At 39.3% G+C, this 19,190-nt stretch overlaps 1 protein-coding gene across 1 annotated transcript in view; it reads left to right on the plus strand.

Annotated features, from left to right (window-relative positions):
- tmem8b (transmembrane protein 8B) overlaps nucleotides 1-19,190 on the plus strand; it is an 82,134-nt gene that overhangs the window by 466 nt on the left and 62,478 nt on the right. The window contains exons 2-4 of the mRNA XM_087788598.1: nucleotides 8,747-8,936; nucleotides 11,141-11,348; nucleotides 15,322-15,455. Coding sequence (XP_087644724.1) covers nucleotides 8,747-8,936; nucleotides 11,141-11,348; nucleotides 15,322-15,455 — 532 coding nt within the window. The remainder of the gene's footprint in view (nucleotides 1-8,746; nucleotides 8,937-11,140; nucleotides 11,349-15,321; nucleotides 15,456-19,190) is intronic.

Genomic DNA, 19,190 nt, shown 5'->3' on the forward strand with positions numbered 1-19,190 from the left:
CTCGCCTCGTAGATAGAGATTCGGTTCTGACGGTGAGACGTGTTCGTGGGTCGACGGAACACTTCAGCCTCCAGACCTGCGTGAGGATGTTGCAGTGCCTGACTTGTTGCTGTGAAGCTCACTTTATATTTCAGTCCAGGTTGTTGTGGAAACACCTTTTTTTAAAAATATTTTTTATTTATTTTAATTGAGAAGTTTCTCTCCTTATTCTAACTGTGTTTTTTGGAAAGTTTAAAGATGAAGAGTCAGTGGTGGAGATGATAGAACTCGGGATGACATGCTATGATGGTGGTTTATTGTTTGTTTTGCATTGTTGCTTTCATAATTTTGCGGATTAAAAAAATGTATTAAAGACATTTATTGATGTGTAATTTACCTTCATATTGAGTAGCGTTATAAATTAAATAAAAGGGGGAACAAAAAAGAGAAATAAACTAAAAATACACACAAATAATAACATGAATAAACGAAAGAATGAACTCTATAACAAGGTCAGTAGCAATATTTTCTGATCATATGTTTTTCAGTCTTGATATATATCTATAGGAAAAAAAACGATGTTCCTACAACTCCATGTTTTCTTATTGAAAACTGTCCACGAGATGTTTGATACAAAGATATAGGTTATTGATTTATATATTGATTAAAAAAAAAATGTCGTCTGGCTTCAATATAAAGGTACATATTTGACATATTGAAGAATCGATAACACGTTACATTTTAACAACAAGTAAACGCCTTCACTAAGTTGCTGAACGAACAAAGACGTACATTTGTTTACAGTTGAGTTTGTGTGGATTTATCTATTTTTAGACTCATTTGCATAACGGTCTCCTGACGCTCACGGGTCTTCAATTTCTCCCGAAATGACTCCCTTTAAACGAGTGGAACGTTCTCTAGAAGCAGCATTTCATGGCGATGATACTGAAAACACAAAGTCTAGAGACGCACACGTAGAGAACCATATCGTCGGCGTACAAGGAAATCTACATGGATGCATGAAAAACAAAAGTTTAGGGTTTCAATCAGTGATTAAACGATAATAATGGAGGGAAAACGTAAGTCCTCCTACTTTCATCTTAAAGACACTATTTTATTTTAATTCATGCTTAGGAAAGGTGTGGTTCAGGGGCCTCATTTGGCCAACTGATTGTGTTTACCTTAAGAAATGGACCTTCATTTTGTCAATTTGTTTTTCAATTTTGGGCGTAGATGTTGTTGTTTTTTTTTGTTTTTTTTTAATCAAACCATCATCACATAACAATACTATAAGCATCTTACTAGGTTTTCCCAGGATTTAATAGTTTCTGTCTCCATTCGAACACCTCCTAATCCCATTATAGCAAAGCCCTTCTAGTAGTTATCAGATGAAAAATACTTATTCTTTAAGGCTGTTACTGTTTTCAGTCTACAAGGCAGATGTTAGAAGAAGTTAAAGTAAAACTGTTCGAACTTTGCCTTCTGGCTCAGCTTTTTGGAGCTAATAAAAAAAAAAGGTGAATCTAAGTGAAAAAAAAATACTCATGAGGTCGCTCTCCATTTACCACTCTCCCCTCACTCGTGAAACGAGGATTTATTCTTCATACGTTTCTCGCCGCGGGAGTCGCAAGAGTCACGACTCCAGCGAGATAAACTAGCGAGCCCTTGATCTGACCTCCTGCGGGGCCCGGAAAAGTATTTCCTTTTTTTTTTTTTTCCTTTCTTTTGCTCCTGGACATGTTAGTTCAGTAGAAAATCTCCTGGTCTGATCCAACTATAGTTTTCTATTATCTGCTGTCAAAAGTGATAGTCCAGGATCACATTTTCCCAGCGACGCTCTCGTAGGTGGGGGGGGGAGAGGGGGGTGTCGGTAATAGAGTCGTTCTCTCTCCAGTCGGTGACTCGTCTTCTCAGTTTTCGTCATCTCGGGGTAAAAAAGCAGCAGCGAACGGCAGCGTCAGAGCAGCGAGTTCACTCAGCGTCTCCTCAGCTCTTAACTAAATTGCCGTCGTGCTGTTTTAGTGTCGTCTCCCGACAGTGTGTGTTTTTACTGCAAACTGTGAGTACAGGTGAGATAATCGCTCCCGATGGCACCGAAAGGAGAATATTCCTCTCTTCTATCGCCCTCTTTTCAATTACTCCGGGCCCAATAACACTGACGGGAAAGACCTGATAACTGATCAGATGCTTCTTTTTTTTTTTTATCTACGCTTTTGATTCGCAAACATCAAGTCCCGGGTCTTCTTCGGGGTCTTCATCACAGAGAAGACGGTTGAATGTCAGGAACAGAAATCCAGCAGCTGGTGTTTGTGTTTTTTCCAATGAAGAGGGACGCGGAGAAATCAAATCGTTCAGCTCGCAGATCGAGAGGGACTCGCTCTTATCTGTGTCGCGTCACGTTCGTATGCGAGATGATCCGTTAGGAACGTCTTGAGCAAGCCTGGGTCAGAGTATGGTGCGAGGACGTATCAGTAGCAGTTCAGTTGACTTTATTTTCAACATTTCAAGAGAGTTGCATGTTCTTTTGTTCCTTTTTTTTCTTGACTGAGAATATTTTCCCATCCAGAGACAGACAAGTTTGATGCATGACTGTCTGTCAGTCCTGAGGCTCTAGTTTTGTGTCTTACGCAGTATAAAGTATCTTTACTTTCTGTATCAAACTTGTTAATGACAAAAGTATTGTTAAGAACTTAAGGGGCAAATTATTATTATTTTTTCTGAATAACTTAAGTGGGCAGATGTTTTTTGTTTTTTAATCGAACCATCATCACATAACAATACCACAAGCAATCTTACTAGGTTTCGCAGGATTTAATATTTCCTTTTGAAAGTTTTAACCTTTAACTGTCCCCATTCGAAAGCCTCCTAATCCCATTACAGCAAAGCCCTTCTAGTAGTTATCAGACGAGTCTTATAACCTGTTACTATATTTTTCAGTCTACAAAAATTACATTTTCTATCTATTTTCTAAGTAGTATAACTAACCGTGTCACCGTAGCTATACTCTGCAAGTCAACGTAGTATTACTCCCCGGGTCACTGTAGTATTATTCCGTAACTCAACGCAGTGTTACTCCGCAAGCCAAAGTAGTATTACTCCACGAGTCATCGTAGAATTACTGTGCGAGTCATTATAGTGATACGAGTCTTCATAGTATTACAACACGAGGCACCGTATAAATACTCCAAGTCACTGTAGTATTATTTTGCGAGTCACCATAGTGTTACTCTGCAAGTCATGGTATTATTACTCCGCAGGTCCCTTTAGTATTACTCCACTGGTTACCGTAGTATTTCTATGTATGTCACTGTAGTATTACTCTGCGTGTCACTGTAGTATTATGCTGCGAGTTTTCATAGTATTACTCCTGGTGTCACTGTAGTATTACCCTGCGATTTTCTGTAGTATTATTCTTGGAATCCACGTAGTATTATTCTGCAAGTCTTCATAGTATCACTCCACTAGTCACTGTTGTATTACTCCGTGTTTCACCGCAGTATTACTCTGTGAGAAAACATAGTGTTTGTGTTTTAATTTTTTTTAAATCAAAACACTGATTGGGCCTTTAAAATGACTGATAAGTAAAAAAAAAACACAAAACATTTACTCTTCATCTTCATACTACTTCTGACAGGATATACAAAGTATTACTACGACAAGGTAATGACTTAAATAAAGACAGAAACTGGGAAAACACAGGAAAAAGTGTTACAACGCAACAGCATAATATAGCATAATGTGAGATTAATTTAATAATACATTTTTCTAAAGGTCTATATTTGAACTCTGGTGATTGATTATCATATAAATATTGATTGATCAGCTCAAGGGCACAACGTTATAAGATAAAATAACTATTGTCACATTTAAAATAAAAAGGCACAATAAAGCAATAAGTTAAAGAAATCCCCCCAAATTATTCAAAAGTGAAAAATGAGACACAGACGATTAAAAAAAGGAGCAAAAGCAGTTAAAAAAAAGAACATTTTAATAAAGAAAGTACTTTATTCGTCCGTCCATCTTATCAAATCTCTTTTGTAAAAGAACACTTTTATAGGCTTTTATTTGACGTCACCTTGATGGGTTTTTACTTTCTTTTATTCTTTCATTGTGTTTTACTTTAATATTTAATTTTCAAACGACCTATTTTTGTTTTAATGCAAAGCACCTTTTTGTCTAAAACGTTCTATATAATCAAAATATTATTAATATTATTATTTTTAGCTTAAGAAATACCTTGAAAATATAAAAACATTAGCAGGAAAGCTTCAACATTCATGCTAGGAACGGAGAAAACTCTTCAAAAGCCGTTTAAAATGGTTTGGCTTCTGCAGAAAGAAGGTTTTTTTTCCAGGCGTCACTGAGCAATAATTTAAAAACGATTATCATCTCGCTCGGGTCAGAAGGTCTTTAACCAATCACAGGCCGGCGTGGCGAGGGGGGGTTCGGCGGTCAAAGCCACGCAATGATAAGCTATCATTTTTCCAATCTCGCCCTCTCTAAGTGTGACCGAGGAAAATATCCCTGTGATTGTTCCCACTCTTGTCCCGACACCCCCTTCTTTCTTTTTTTTTTTGCTTCTCCCGAGCGTCTTAATTCAAGAAACACAATCTGCAGCAACGACTGAATCATTCGTCCTTGCGGGAGAAGATTCGTCACGATAAGATGTTGTAGAGTGAGTCTGCAGCGGTCCAGATAAGGAGGCAGGAGGAGGAAGTGCTTCAAACATGTAGATCAGACAAGAATTTGAGGGAAATAAAAGGAGGTGAGAAGATCAGAAGGATGTTGTTGGTCCACGATCCTCGCCGGCGGGTTGATCCGGGGAACAATGGCTCGAGACCCGGGTCCTCGACGGTGAAGCAGATTGAAGTCGAGACTCGTGTTGTCGTCGTCCGTCCACGGAGAGAGTTTCACTTTGAGGTCACAGGGAGAGAAAGTCGCCTCCAGTCCTGAAGCTTCTGCTGAGACTCTAGGCTTCCTGTTCTTAATTTGACGTTATTTTACTTTGTGTTTCTGCACAATTTTGACGTTAAAAGTCACATATTTTGATCATTTATTCCAATTATAAGTCAATTTTAGCATTTCTGTTCACTATCTGGGCAGTGGATTTGGAGGAGACGGTGGTTGCGTTAATTTCCAACATGGCTGACACCAGAACAGCAGGACTGACAGACTGATAACATTCTTCGTTATCATTTTAAAACAATGGTTTATCGAGAGCTAAGATAGACATTTGGTTCTATTCCTAGTTAATGAAAATACTTCTTATTTGTGCAGGCTTTTCCCCTGGCTTTCTGGGACGTCTGTGTTTGTCTTGATGTGTCTTGATCTTTTAAAGAATATATTTTAACTACGTATTGTTTTGATTGTTCAAGCGCTTTGTGACCCTGGTCTAGAAATATCTTTACAAATAACTATTACTTACTTACTTACTAACAAAAAAAAAATCCTTGAAAGTTCTTTTTCTATTTTTTGTTTAGGAAGAAAAGAACACATGTGGACTGTGTCAGCTGGGCTGGTGACACTTCAGTTTTCACGACACTGCTACTATTGATGGGGTCTGAAATGTTGTTTATTTGATTGAAAATAATATTTCTACAAATTCCTGGTACATTCCTTATCAATGAAAAGATAAAAATTCAATGTTTTTTCTAGTTTTGTTAATAAAAAAAGGAAGCTGGGCTGGAGACACTTCTGTTTTCACGACAAAATTAAAATGTTCTTAAAATTAAATAAATATAAAATTATATATAATCAGATTCAGAAATGACAAAACAAAACAAATATAAATTGTTGGCTATTTTAATTTGTTATAATCTCATGATCATATCTTTTGAAAAATGAATTCTACTCATTTAGGTGTTTTCTTTATTCTGTCTTTTTGTTCAACTGCCCGTAGGACGGTCATATATGTCATATATGTAATGTGGCCACTTTATAAACCTCCCTAGACCTGACAATTTTTTTGTTGCTTTTCTAGTTTTGTTAAAAAAAAACAATCAAATTTTTTGTGCCTCTTTTTATTCAGTCTTTTTGTTCAACTGCCCTGAGAACAGTCATCTATCAAGTGTTCACTCCGTAGACCTGACTTGAAAATAATGGAATGTATTTTTTTTTAGTTTGGTTAAAAAGATTGCTGGGCCGGAGACACTTCAGTTTTCACAACAATTAAAATACTCTGCTAGAGGACAGTGCAAGAAATGTTCTGTATTAAGTAGAAGAAAGTTTTCTTCACCCATTAAGGGATTTATTTGCTCCTTTATTCTTATGTTTGTGTTTAACCACCAGTTGTAAATACTGTGTCTGAGGCTTAATATCCTCAGATATTGACGATTCTTCGCACCTTTCAAAGGTGTTGAATATTTTTCAATCGTCTCGTTGTCCTCCTTTGCCTTCATCCTCCTTTGATTTGTCGATTCAACAAGTTTTTCCGACGGAATTTTCCATCGATATCCAAAGAGGTCGTCGTGTGTCGAAGCCGCGGCGACACTAATGAGGCGACGGAGAAGCTCTCGCTCGATGAGGATCTTTTCTTCTTTTTTTTTACCTTTTTATCCGCGACCTTTAGAAGACGCTGGATTCGGTTGACACCGGCCTCGGCGCAGCCATGTTGGGGCGTGGCCCAGAAGTGTCAAGTCCGGTCGCTGTTATCGGAAAGGATGGGGAATGAAATTTTAAAAAGCTGAGGTCAGAGACGGTGGAGCCGCCAGATGTGCTCGTCTGCTGACATCTGCTCGCCGGTCCCTCGAACAGCTTTCAATTGATGGCTCCGTCATTAGCTCTGAAGGAGCGTCGCGGCCCCTGATTTATCCTCATGATCAAGTGGATTCATGCGTCGTCATGTGATCCAACACTCTTTTTTTTTTAATTGAAGCTAATGTCAATTTAATGTCCTGCTTTCTTCCTTTATCGCACTCTGGTTTCCTCCCACAGCTCAAATGCATACAGAGGTTAAAGTTGAGATTTTCATCCAAGATGCTTTTTTTCCTTTAATGTTAGTTTTGCATGTAGTTCTTTTATTCATTACTTAAAAATCATTACCTAAAAGTCTCAACATTTTTTTAAATGAAGATATTTTTTGTGTATGTAAATATAGTAAATTACAGAAGAGTAAAACATTTCATTCAAGAATTCTTTTTTTCAGTTTTTTTGTGGAAAATCAATTCTAGTGATTATTTTTTGATTTTCTGGGAATTGTTTTAATTTTTCTTTCCAAATGTTCTCTTTTTTTGTAGACAAAAGTATCCCATACTAATACGTATTCCATAGCTACTTTATGTTTTTAGTACATAAGTACATACATATTTTAAAAATAGTATTCCGGGGTGGAAAATGCATTTTTATCCAATTAAAATAAATAAAAGTACAATAAAAGAATAATTTTAGCACATTTAACTCAATTGTAATAACTTGATTTTATCTTTTCCCTCCTTAATTTTTATTAACCCTCCTTGAATGGCCCCTGAACAATCAATTAAACCCTTAAAAACAAAAAAAGTAAATTTTAGATCCACGTAAAACATGTAACCTGTAAAAAAAACAAAAACACTCTTAACACTTGCTTCTCAACTCTGGGGGCGTGGCTTAAGGGGAGAGTCTAAAGAAAGCGGGTCGGTCTGTTTATTTTGAGTCTATTTTTTGAGTATTTATTTTCATTTATCAGTGTCATTGTGTCATTTTTCTCAGTCACAGTGACCTGAACAGCTCCCATAATGCTTTGCCGCCCAGCCAACCAATCACAGCTGTCGCTAACATAGCAACATAGACGTGGGATTTAAATGCAGTATCGTAGCGACCAATCCGCCGCCACCGAATAGCGCAGTGTGTAGAAAGGCATCATGGGAGTTGACCGTATTTTTGCCACCATAAGTAAGGAGATCTAAATCTCTGCAACACTAATAGACTCAGGGACTAATTCATTCCTCGGGCTATTAAATTGTACAATTCTGAGTTCGGGGGCAGGAGTGGAGTGAGAGTATCTGATGTTCTGTTCTATGTTAGTCTTTGTATCCTTTGTCTTTGTTGTTTTTCTTTGACCTATGTTCTTTATCTTTATCTTTAGACTTAGATTGTGTCATCTTGTTCTTCCTCTTTATGTTCTTCTTATTATTTTATTTTTATTTATTATTTTGTATTGTTTATGGAAAATTGCTGGCTGTTGGAAAAAACAATTTCCCGAAGGAGACCTCCTGAGGGATCAATAAAGTTTTACCTTACCTTACCTTAAAGATCTGATGGAAATTGTGTGAACGAAGATAAGAACCATCAATATGACGCGTGACCCAACTGTACTTCTCAACTACGCATCCAGGAATCGTCTCAATAATTCAAACCGAGTCAGATTCAGGTCTTCGTCGACTAAGAACCGCGGTCGGCGTCCTGGAAGCGTTCCCCGTCAGGGGAGTCTCCGAGAGATTAAACGGTTAGAGACGAGATCAAAGTCGAGCGGAATATCGCTAACGCTATTGACGCATAAAATACATTTGGAAAAAAAATCTCCCAGATCCTCGCCTCACGCTGGTATATTCCTTGATGTCGGGGCTGAAGCCAGTAAAGACGTAGCGCCGCTGTCACGGCGCCGCTGCCTTTATACGCCGAGCTTTCCCGTGGATGTAATCCAGGGATTTTGACGTTAAGCAGGATATGAGCGAAGCCGGCGTCCTTCCGAAGTCTGGCTTCTTTATTAGCGCGATATTGCGAACTCCCATATTAGCGCCTCCCTTTGTTTACCTCCATCGACCGTCTCTCTCTCTCTGTCTCTCTCCAGATTGCCTTTTCGCCACCGAGTACTTCACCCGCACGCCTCGCAAGCTCAACGCTTTCAACTCCTTCGCCAGCGTGGAGCTGTTCCACTTCAACGTGCCTGACGACACCATGATGGCCGTGTGGAACCTCATCACGTTCAAGGAGCAGGGCGGCACCTTCGGAGACCGCTGCCCCAACCGCAACGTGACGGTGTAAGACCACGAGCCGCCGCCGCCGCCGCCGCCCGAGCGATCGGTCTTGTTGTTCAAAAGCTCCCGCAGCCTCCGTTGCATCTTTATCGACGTTCCACTTAGCAGCCGGAGTCGGCTCTCGTCCGGCCTCACCTCTGGAGCCGCGGGTTAAATCGCTGAGTCCGGCCCACGGCGCTCCTTTATCGGCTCTTTCATTTTTTAAAAAGCGTTCGGCTGCTTGTTTATGCCGCTCGTGCCGTTCGGGTCGAAGGAGGTTCGTGGTTATTGTTGAACATTCTGTGGTTCAAAACCTTGAGCTTTACTTAAGAGCAGAAATACTTTAAAGGTCAACTGAAGTGTTGATGTAAGTGAGTCTTAAATAGATGTTGGACTCTATTGTATCATCAGTGTCAGTTTTTACAAAACTCTATTTTCATTGAAATATTCACATTAGAAAATCATCTTAAGCCCCGCCCACTGAAAAAAAATTTCTGGAGATGAAATCCTTTACCATAACCACACCCACTCTGCTGTGATTGGTCAAACAATGAGGTTTGTCACTGCGCGTCCTCAATCCCGGAAGTCTCCACCTCCAAGGGACTCGTTGTATAAACAAAGCGGGGCGTGATTACAGCTGGCTGGAGGAGGAGTGAAGCCATTGTTACGTCATAATAGACTCTCATAACCTCTTGTTCGCCGAGATTTCAGAGCAACTTTATACATTTAAATGCAGGTTTTAGCAAAAAATTTATTCGCAAATTACTGATATTTTGAGTGGATGGAAAGAACAAAACACATTCATTCATTGGAAGAGAATTAAAACGATACCAAAATGTATCTCATTCAGAAAATATAATCCCAATACTATCGACACATTCAATACAAAATTGCATCAACACTTAATGTGTGTCATTTTCCATTTGGAACTTTGGTGACAAGTAATTTGGAATTTTGGGTTCCCCTGTTCTTTCTTTCTGTCTTTTTTAAGCAAAAATATTTTTTCCTCCACACGTACCTCCAGGTAAATCCCATGGATGTGCGAGTAATCCAGTCTCCTGCCTCTGAGCTCATGTAACCCCCGGGATTAAACCCACTGAGTCGGAATCCCAATCTCGTGCGCCGGAAAGAAAACTCACAACCCAATATATATGTATATAAAAGACAAGAAAATATATTTAATATACAATAGTTTAATGCAGGGGTTACGTTTTGACCATTTTATCTTTCACTTGAAATAAGAAATGAACTACATTTTATTTGATCTCGCATCAACTCAACATCTCACAATGCTTTGCCGCCCAGCCAACCCTTCACATCTGTCCATCACTAAACAAAGCGACATAGACATATATATTTTAATATAGTATTTTAGCGACCAATGACTCATTATAGCAGTGTGTGGAACGGCATCATGGGAGGTCATTGTTTCGTTGGCAATAAATATCATGTTTAAAAAGAAAAAACTCAGAGACTTCAAATGCTGAAACCCGATATGGCGAGGGAACACCACATGTCCTAAATTTGAACCAACTATGTCTAGCACTTCGAGGTCCACGTACGATGAGTATTGACCTTGAGTTTGACACGTTTGATTGACAGATGACCTTCCAGAAATGGTCCGAGACCAGGTGTAGATCGCAGAAGTCATTATGACTGGATCCTGGTATTCTCTGGTCCACGACCGACTTTTAACACACGACTCTTCATACAGTCGCGACAAAACACCGAACCCATGACCTGCATCGTCGACGTTATTTATCCCATTTTCGCCCCAAAAAACACCCCCAGAAACCAACATTCCTGCGATCGATTATTTATCGTAGAGTTCAGCGCGAGGTCTGGACTGTGGTATTTAGTCTCCTGCCCCCCCCCCCCCCCCTCTCTCCGTGAATCAATGTTGAAATTATGCACCAGCGCTGCCTCCTCCCCATCATTTCTCTTAATGGGATTAATTTAGGCCCGTAAACAAAAGCGGGATTAGATTTATTGCGGCGCTATTGCAGGCAGTTGTGCGAGCGGCTGCCAAATAATGTGCTACTAATAATGAGGAATTTGTGTCGGCGGCTCCTGTTGCATCTTTATCGACGTCCTACTCTCACCTCGTCGGGTTAATCCAGAGCCGTTTGGACTTTTATGATCCCGAGGTTTTCGGGTGGAGACCCCGAGCGAGCGGTGATTGGCGTCTCCGGTTTCGGATCCTTCTGACTCTGGTCTCCTCCGAACAGCTACTTCAGGTCAGGGGCTCCTCCGGTGATCAACCCTCTGTCCACACGCTTCCCCCGGGACTCGGTCATTCCGGGCTCCTTCGCCGTGACTCTGACCTGGACGCTTCCCAATCGAACCACGGGAGCGTTCAACGTGACGAGTCCTCTCCCCGGAGACTGGTTCCTGGCGGCACATCTTCCCAAGGATGAAGGCAAGATCTCTGTCAAGGTGAGCGTTTATCGCTGTTGCTCTGGCGCCGGGTTTAGAGTGTGTTGGTGTGTGTGTTTGTTGCTGTGTAAGGTGTGTGTTTGTTTCTGTGTGAGGTGTGTGCTTGTTTCTGTGTAAAGTGTGTGTTTGTTTCTGTGTAAGGTGTGTGCTTGTTTCTGTGTAAGGTGTGTGTTTGTTTCTGTGTGAGGTGTGTGCTTGTTTCTGTGTAAAGTGTGTGTTTGTTTCTGTGTAAGGTGTGTGTTTGTTTCTCTGTAAGGTGTGTGTTTTTTTCTGTGTAAGGTGTGTGTTTGTTTCTCTGTAAGGTGTGTGTTTTTTTCTGTGAAAGGTGTGTGTTTGTTTCTCTGTAAGGTGTGTGCTTGTTTCTCTGTAAGGTGTGTGTTTGTTTCTGTGAAAGGTGTGTGTTTGTTTCTCTGTAAGGTGTGTGTTTTTTTCTGTGTAAGGTGTGTGTTTGTTGCTGTGTAAGGTGTGTGTTTGTTTCTGTGTGGGGTGTGTGTTTGTTTCTGTGTGGGGTGTGTGTTTGTTTCTGTGTAAGGTGTGTGTTTGTTTCTGTGTAAGGTGTGTGTTTGTTTCTGTGAAAGGTGTGTGTTTGTTTCTGTGAAAGGTGTGTGTTTGTTTCTGTGTAAGGTGTGTGTTTGTTTCTGTGTGGGGTGTGGTGTTGTTTCTGTGTAAAGTGTGTGTTTGTTTCTGTGTAAAGTGTGTGTTTGTTTCTGTGAAAGGTGTGTGTTTGTTTCTGTGTGGGGTGTGTGTTTGTTTCTGTGTGGGGTGTGTGGTTGTTTCTGTGTAAAGTGTGTGTTTGTTTCTGTGAAAGGTGTGTGTTTGTTTCTGTGAAAGGTGTGTGGTTGTTTCTGTGTAAGGTGTGTGTTTGTTTCTATGTGGAGTGTGTGTTTGTTTCTATGTGGTGTGTGTTTGTTTCTATGTGGGGGTGTTTGTTTCTGCGTTAGGTGTGTTTGTTTCTACAGTGTGTGGTGTGTGTTTGTTTCTATGTGGTGTGTGTTTATTTCTACGTGGGGTGTGTTTATTTCTGTGTAAGGTGTGTGTTTGTTCCTATGTGGTGTGTGTTTGTTTCTATGTGGGGTGTGTTTGTTTCTACAGTATGTGGTGTGTGTATTTTTCTTTGTGGTGTGTGTTTGTTTCTACAGTATGTGGTGTGTGTTTGTTTCTATGTGGGGGTGTTTGTTTCTACAGTATGTGGTGTGTGTATTTTTCTTTGTGGTGTGTGTTTGTTTCTACAGTATGTGGTGTGTGTTTGTTTCTATGTGGGGGTGTTTGTTTCTGCGTTAGGTGTGTTTTTGTTTCTACAGTATGTGGTGTGTGTTTGTTTCTATGTGGTGTGTGTTTATTTCTAAGTGGGATGTGTTTATTTCTGTGTAAGGTGTGTGTTTATTTCAACGTGGGGTGTGTTTATTTCTGTGTAAGGTGTGTGTTTATTTCTACAGGGGGTGTGTTAATTTCTGTGTAAGGTGTGTGTTTGTTTCTATGTGGGGTGTGTTTGTTTCTACAGTATGTGCTGTGTTTATTTTTCTTTGTGGTGTGTGTTTGTTTCTACAGTATGTGCTGTGTTTATTTTTCTTTGTGGTGTGTGTTTGTTTCTACAGTATGTGGTGTGTGTTTGTTTCTATGTGGTGTGTGTATTTTTCTTTGTGGTGTGTGTTTGTTTCTATGTGTGGTGTGTGTTTGTTTCTATGTGGTGAGTGTTTGTTTCTATGTGGGGTGTGTTTGTTTCTACAGAATGTGGTGTGTGTTTGTTTCTATGTGGTGTGTGTTTCCTTCTGTGTTTGGTGTGTTTGTTTCTGTTTTAGGTGTGTTTGTTTCGGTTTTAGGTGTGTGTTTCCTTCTGTTTAGAGTGTGTGTTTATTTATATGTTAGGTGTGTGTGTGTTTTTATGTCTGGGGTGTGTGTTGTTAATTTGTGTGTGCATTTGTTTGTTTCTATGTGTTGTGGTGGTGTGTGTTTTTGTATCTGCCTTGTAGTCTTGTATGTTTTTGTGTTGTTGTGGTGTCTGTGTTTTGGAGTGGTGTGCTTTTGTTTCTGTGTTGTGGTGTTGTGTGTGTTTGTGTTTTTGTGGTGTTGTGTGTGTTTTCCGAGTCTGTGTTGTTGTGGTGTGTGTTTTTATGTGTCTGTGTTGTGGTGCTGTGTGTGTTCATGTCAGATTGAAAAGTGTATTTGTGTGGATGTTGTGGTGAAAACAACAGCGAAGTTCAGACTCGAGTCTCTTGGCTCGTGTTGCTTCACTCGTCAACGATCCAATCACAGCAGCAGCAGCTCAGAGAGAAGATGATTCAAGTGTAAACAAAAGCTCCTCTAAATGGATTCATTGCAGCGACGCTCGATTGCTCAGGTCTGCTAATGATCTGCAAACACGTGTGTGGACTCGAGTGTTTTTGTTCTAAAGTTGTGGTGGTTAGTGCGTTATTTTCTGTGTTTGTGTTTCTGTGTTGGTGGAGTATGTTTTATTGTTAGAGTCGGGTGTGTGTTCTTGCTTCTGGTTTAGGGTGATGTGTGTTTCTGTGTTGGGGTGGTGTGTTTAAAATTTCCTCTTTGGTGTGTGTGTTTGTGGTTTCGTCTGTGTATGTGTGTGTTTTCATGTTGGGCTGGTGTTTGTGTTTCGTTTTGGTTGTGGTGTGTGGGCATTTGTTTATGTGTTTGGTTGGTTTGTGTGTGTTTGTTTTGTGTTAGGATAGTGTGTGTGTTTGTTTATGTGTTTGGTTGGTTTGTGTGTGTTTGCTTTGTGTTAGGATAGTGTGTGTGTTTGTCTATGTGTTTGGTTGGTGTGGGTTTTATTTTCTGTTGGTTCTGTTATGGGTGTTTTTGTGTTTGTATTTTTCATATTGGGATGGTGTGTGTTTGTTTCATGTTGGGTGTAGTGTGTGTGTGTGTGTGTTTTTCTATGTGTTTGGTTGCTGTGTGTGTGTTTGTGTGATCTTTTGTTATTTTGTGTTGAGGTGGTGTGTGTTTCAGATTAGGTGTGTTTGTGTTTGTCCTAATCTTGGCTGTGGTTTGTGTATTTGTTCCTTTTTGATGTGGTGTGTTTTTTTTATGTGTGCTTGGTTGCTGTGTGTTTGTGTGATCTTTTGTTATTTTGTGTTGAGGCGGTGTGTGTTTCATATTGGGTGTGTTTGTTTCAATCTTGGCCGTGATGTGTGTATTTGTTCCTTTTTGATGTTGTGTGTTTTTTTTATGTGTGTTTGGTTGCTGTGTGTGTTTTTTTTTCGTGTTGTGGTGGTGTGTGTTTGCTTCATGTTGGTTGTGTGTGCATTTGTGTGTTTGTTTTTATGTTGGCCATGGTGTGTGTTTCTTGTTGGATTGGTGTGCTAGTTTGGTTGTAGTGTGTGTGTGTGTGTTTGGTTGTGTGTGTTTTTTGCGCGCGAGTGTGTATTAATATTTATACAAAAACACAACAGTGAGAAATAAAAACAATTTATTACATTTATAGCATTTGTTGTATTGGATTCAGTTGAGTTTTATAGGCGTCTGCTTCAAACGCCTGGTTTTAAATCAATAATCTTCAGGTTTTATTTAAAACCACTTGTTGACGCTTCATTCATCTCTGAAGACGTCGTCTCTGTGTTGGCCGTGAAAAGCCTCCGGTCGTGATCTCGGTCAAACATTTCCCGCTCATGCAGGGATTGAATTAAGGCGTCGCCGCTCAAGGCGACAGGCGCTAATAAATCCGGGGTCATGCGGCTCCTCCCGGACTAATGACGGGGCCGCGGTAATGGTGGCTCCGGCAGGAGGGTCAGCGCCGCTTGACAGGAATGGAAAACCTCATTTGGCGTCCGCACCTGTCCCCCGGAATCAGGTGGCGCTTTTTTTTTTTTTTTTCCAAACAAATTTTCCGGCAGACGAAGTGTGGAATGAAAGCGTGTCCTCCCTCGCCGTCTGCTCGCCTCATCTCACTAATGGCGTGAGGCGTTAATGGTTCAGAACCGGGTCCTGGTTCCGACTCGTGAAGCCGCTCCTCCTCTCTCTGCAGGGTCTGTCCGACGAGTGCCAGTATCTGTTCCAGCCGCAGCTGATCGTGCAGAGGCTGATCGGGATCTCCGTCCTGTACCCGGGATACTTCATCGACCAGATGATCCCCGTCCACAACAGATCAGCACTTTATAAGTGAGTCCTCGTGCCAGGAGTCGCTCGGAGACACGGCTGAGCTGGAACCACTTGTTTTACAAGACGTTTTAGAAACTAGTCCATTATCTCCAGCACCTGCTTCGCTACTGTCTTAGGGAAATATTCATTCTTACTGAAGGGTGTTGAATAGAAAATGATCATCAGAAAATGAACTCAGGACAATGAACAGAATAGGAAACAAGGAAATAAGATAGCACATGAAGAAACAAGATAGGAAACGAAGTAACAAGATAGATAGGAAACGAAGAAACAAGATAGGGAACTAATGAACAGAATAGGAAACAAGGAAATAAGATAGCACATGAAGAAACAAGATAGGAAACAAGGAAACAAGATAGGTAACAAGGAAACAAGATAGGAAATGAAGAAACAAGATAGGAAACAAGGAAACAAGATAGCAAATGAAGAAACAACATAGGAAACGAAGTGACAAGATAGGGAACTAATGAACAGAATAGGAAACAAGGAAACAAGATAGGAAATGAAGAAACAAGATAGGAAACAAGGAAACAAGATAGGTAACAAGGAAACAAGATAGGAAATGAAGAAACAAGATAGGAAACAAGGAAACAAGATAGCAAATGAAGAAACAACATAGGAAACGAAGTGACAAGATAGGGAACTAATGAACAGAATAGGAAACAAGGAAACAAGATAGGAAATGAAGAAACAAGATAGGAAACAAGGAAACAAGATAGGTAACAAGGAAACAAGATGGGAAACGAAGAAACAAGAAAGGAAACTAATGAACAGAATAGGAAACAAGATAGGAAACAAAGAAACAAGATAGGAAACAAGGAAACAAGATAGCAAATGAAGAAACAACATAGGAAACGAAGTAACAAGATAGATAGGAAACGAAGAAACAAGATAGGGAACTAATGAACAGAATAGGAAACAAGGAAATAAGATAGCACATGAAGAAACAAGATAGGAAACAAGGAAACAAGATAGGTAACAAGGAAACAAGATAGGAAATGAAGAAACAAGATAGGAAACAAGGAAACAAGATAGCAAATGAAGAAACAACATAGGAAACGAAGTAACAAGATAGATAGGAAACAAAGAAACAAGATAGGGAACTAATGAACAGAATAGGAAACAAGGAAATAAGATAGCACATGAAGAAACAAGATAGGAAACAAGGAAGCAAGATAGGTAACAAGGAAACAAGATAGGAAATGAAGAAACAAGATAGGAAACAAGGAAACAAGATAGCAAATGAAGAAACAACATAGGAAACAAGGAAACAAGATAGCAAATGAAGAAACAACATAGGAAACGAAGTACAAGATAGATAGGAAACGAAGAAACAGGATAGGGAACTAATGAACAGAATAGGAAACAAGGAAACAAGATAGGAAATGAAGAAACAAGATAGGAAACTAATGAACAGAATTGGAAACAACATAGGTAACAAGGAAACAAGATAGGAAACGAAGAAACAAGATAGGAAACAAGATAGCACATGAAGAAACCAGATAAGAAACAAGATAGGTAACAAGGAAACAAGATGGGAAACGAAGAAACAAGATAGGGAACTAATGAACAGAATAGGAAACAAGGAAACAAGATAGCACATGAAGAAACAAGATAGGTAACAAGGAAACAAGATGGGAAACGAAGAAACAAGATAGGAAACTAATGAACAGAATAGGAAACAAGGAAACAAGATAGCACATGAAGAAACAAGATAGGTAACAAGGAAACAAGATGGGAAACGAAGAAACAAGATAGGGAACTAATGAACAGAATAGGAAACAAGGAAACTAGATAGCACATGAAGAAACAAGATAGGTAACAAGGAAACAAGATGGGAAACGAAGAAACAAGAAAGGAAACTAATGAACAGAATAGGAAACAAAATAGGTAACAAGGAAACAAGATAGGAAACGAAGAAACAAGATAGGAAACAAGATAGCACATGAAGAAACCAGATAGGAAACAAGGAAACAAGATGGTAAACGAAGAAACAAGATAGGAAACTAATGGACAGAATAGGAAACAAGGAAACAAGATAGCACATGAAGAAACAAGATAGGTAACAAGGAAACAAGATGGTAAACGAAGAAGCAAGAAAGGAAACTAATGAACAGAATAGGAAACAAGATAGGTAACAAGGAAACAAGATAGGAAACGAAGAAACAAGATAGGAAACAAGGAAAGAAGTTAGGAAACAAGGAAAAAATGTAGGAAACAAGGACACAGAAAAAAAACAGCGGAGGAAACAAGCACAGAAACCCTGCAGGGAAATTGGAAAAAACGAAAAAAGGTACGAAATAAGAAAATAAAATAGGAAACAAGGAAAAATAACAAGAAACAAAGAAACAAGATATGACATGAAGAAACAACAAAACAAGATAGGAAACAAAGAAACAGGATAGGAAACAGGATAGGAAACGAAGAAACAGGATAGGAAACAAATAAACAGGATAGGAAACAGGATAGGAAACAAAGAAACAGGATAGGAAACGAATAAACAGGATAGGAAACAAATAAACAGGATAGGAAACAGGATAGGAAACAACGAAACCGGATAGGAAACAAATAAACAGGATAGGAAACAGGATAGGAAACAAGAAAGAGGATAGGAAACAGGATAGGAAACAACAAAACAAGAAATGAAATGAAACCCGATTATTAAATGTGTCACGCCTAAAACTACTTCAAGGAAATTCCTTTGTGTTTCAAACCATGACTCAGGTCGAGCGCTGCCAACTTTTCCAGAGAGTGTGTTGAATAAAACAACAACCCAAAAACATATTTATTGATCTCAGATGAAATAAAACTGTTATTAATTTTGTCTGAAGCAGCAACAGCTTTAATCGAACCATGTATTATCATAAAAGAACAGGCTAGACGTTTATATATCGTGGATCTTTGTTAGAGTTCTGTCTTTCAAAGGAGCCCCTCGGTGCAGGTCAAGAGCTGCTTCATGACGCTCCGGGGCGTCAAACAGGGTTCTGGATAAAAAGAGGCCGAAGAGAGTCTTTAAAGTCATCGCAGCCTAAAATAAACCCATAAAAATAAGTCAAGCCTGCGTTACCGACGACAAATGATCCACTTTTGTGTGAAACAGGTGAACATTCACCGTGACTGAGGACAGTCGGTCACCTGCGGGGCGAACCATTAACCTTCACAGTGTCGTCCCGGAAAGAATACTTAAAAATAGATGAATAAAGATCTACATCACACTCCAGTCCCCACGTCCATGAAGAAAAATACTACTTTTTAAAGTTTTAATACGAATATTACGCCTAATTTTAATTGTTGGTTTGATGTCCTAGAATAAAATGTTGCTCCTTAAGTATTTGAATTCAAAAATTCAATATATTGATCAAAATGTAACTTTTTTGTTGGTTAAATATATCAATAAAAATGGTCTCATTTAAAATAAATAACTACAATTCCTAACCACGATCATACATTCCTTATTCTCACTTTAGTGAAATATTTATTCTTACTGAAGGGTATTGAATAGAAAATGATCATCAAAAAATAAACACAGGAAAGAAGCGAAGACACTAGGATGGAAAATGGGAAACAAAAAAGTAAACAAAGAAACAAGATAGAAAACAAAAACGAGTAAACAAGATAGAAATATATTTTTTATGTTAAATTTACTTATTTAAGAAACAAAGAAGGTAAATAGGAAACAAGATAGAAAACAAAGAAACAAGATGGGAAACAAGGAAACAAAAATGAATAAACAAG

The sequence above is a fragment of the Callionymus lyra genome, chromosome 1 (genome assembly GCF_982586985.1).
Source record: "Callionymus lyra chromosome 1, fCalLyr1.hap1.1, whole genome shotgun sequence".
Lineage (NCBI taxonomy): Eukaryota > Metazoa > Chordata > Actinopteri > Syngnathiformes > Callionymidae > Callionymus > Callionymus lyra.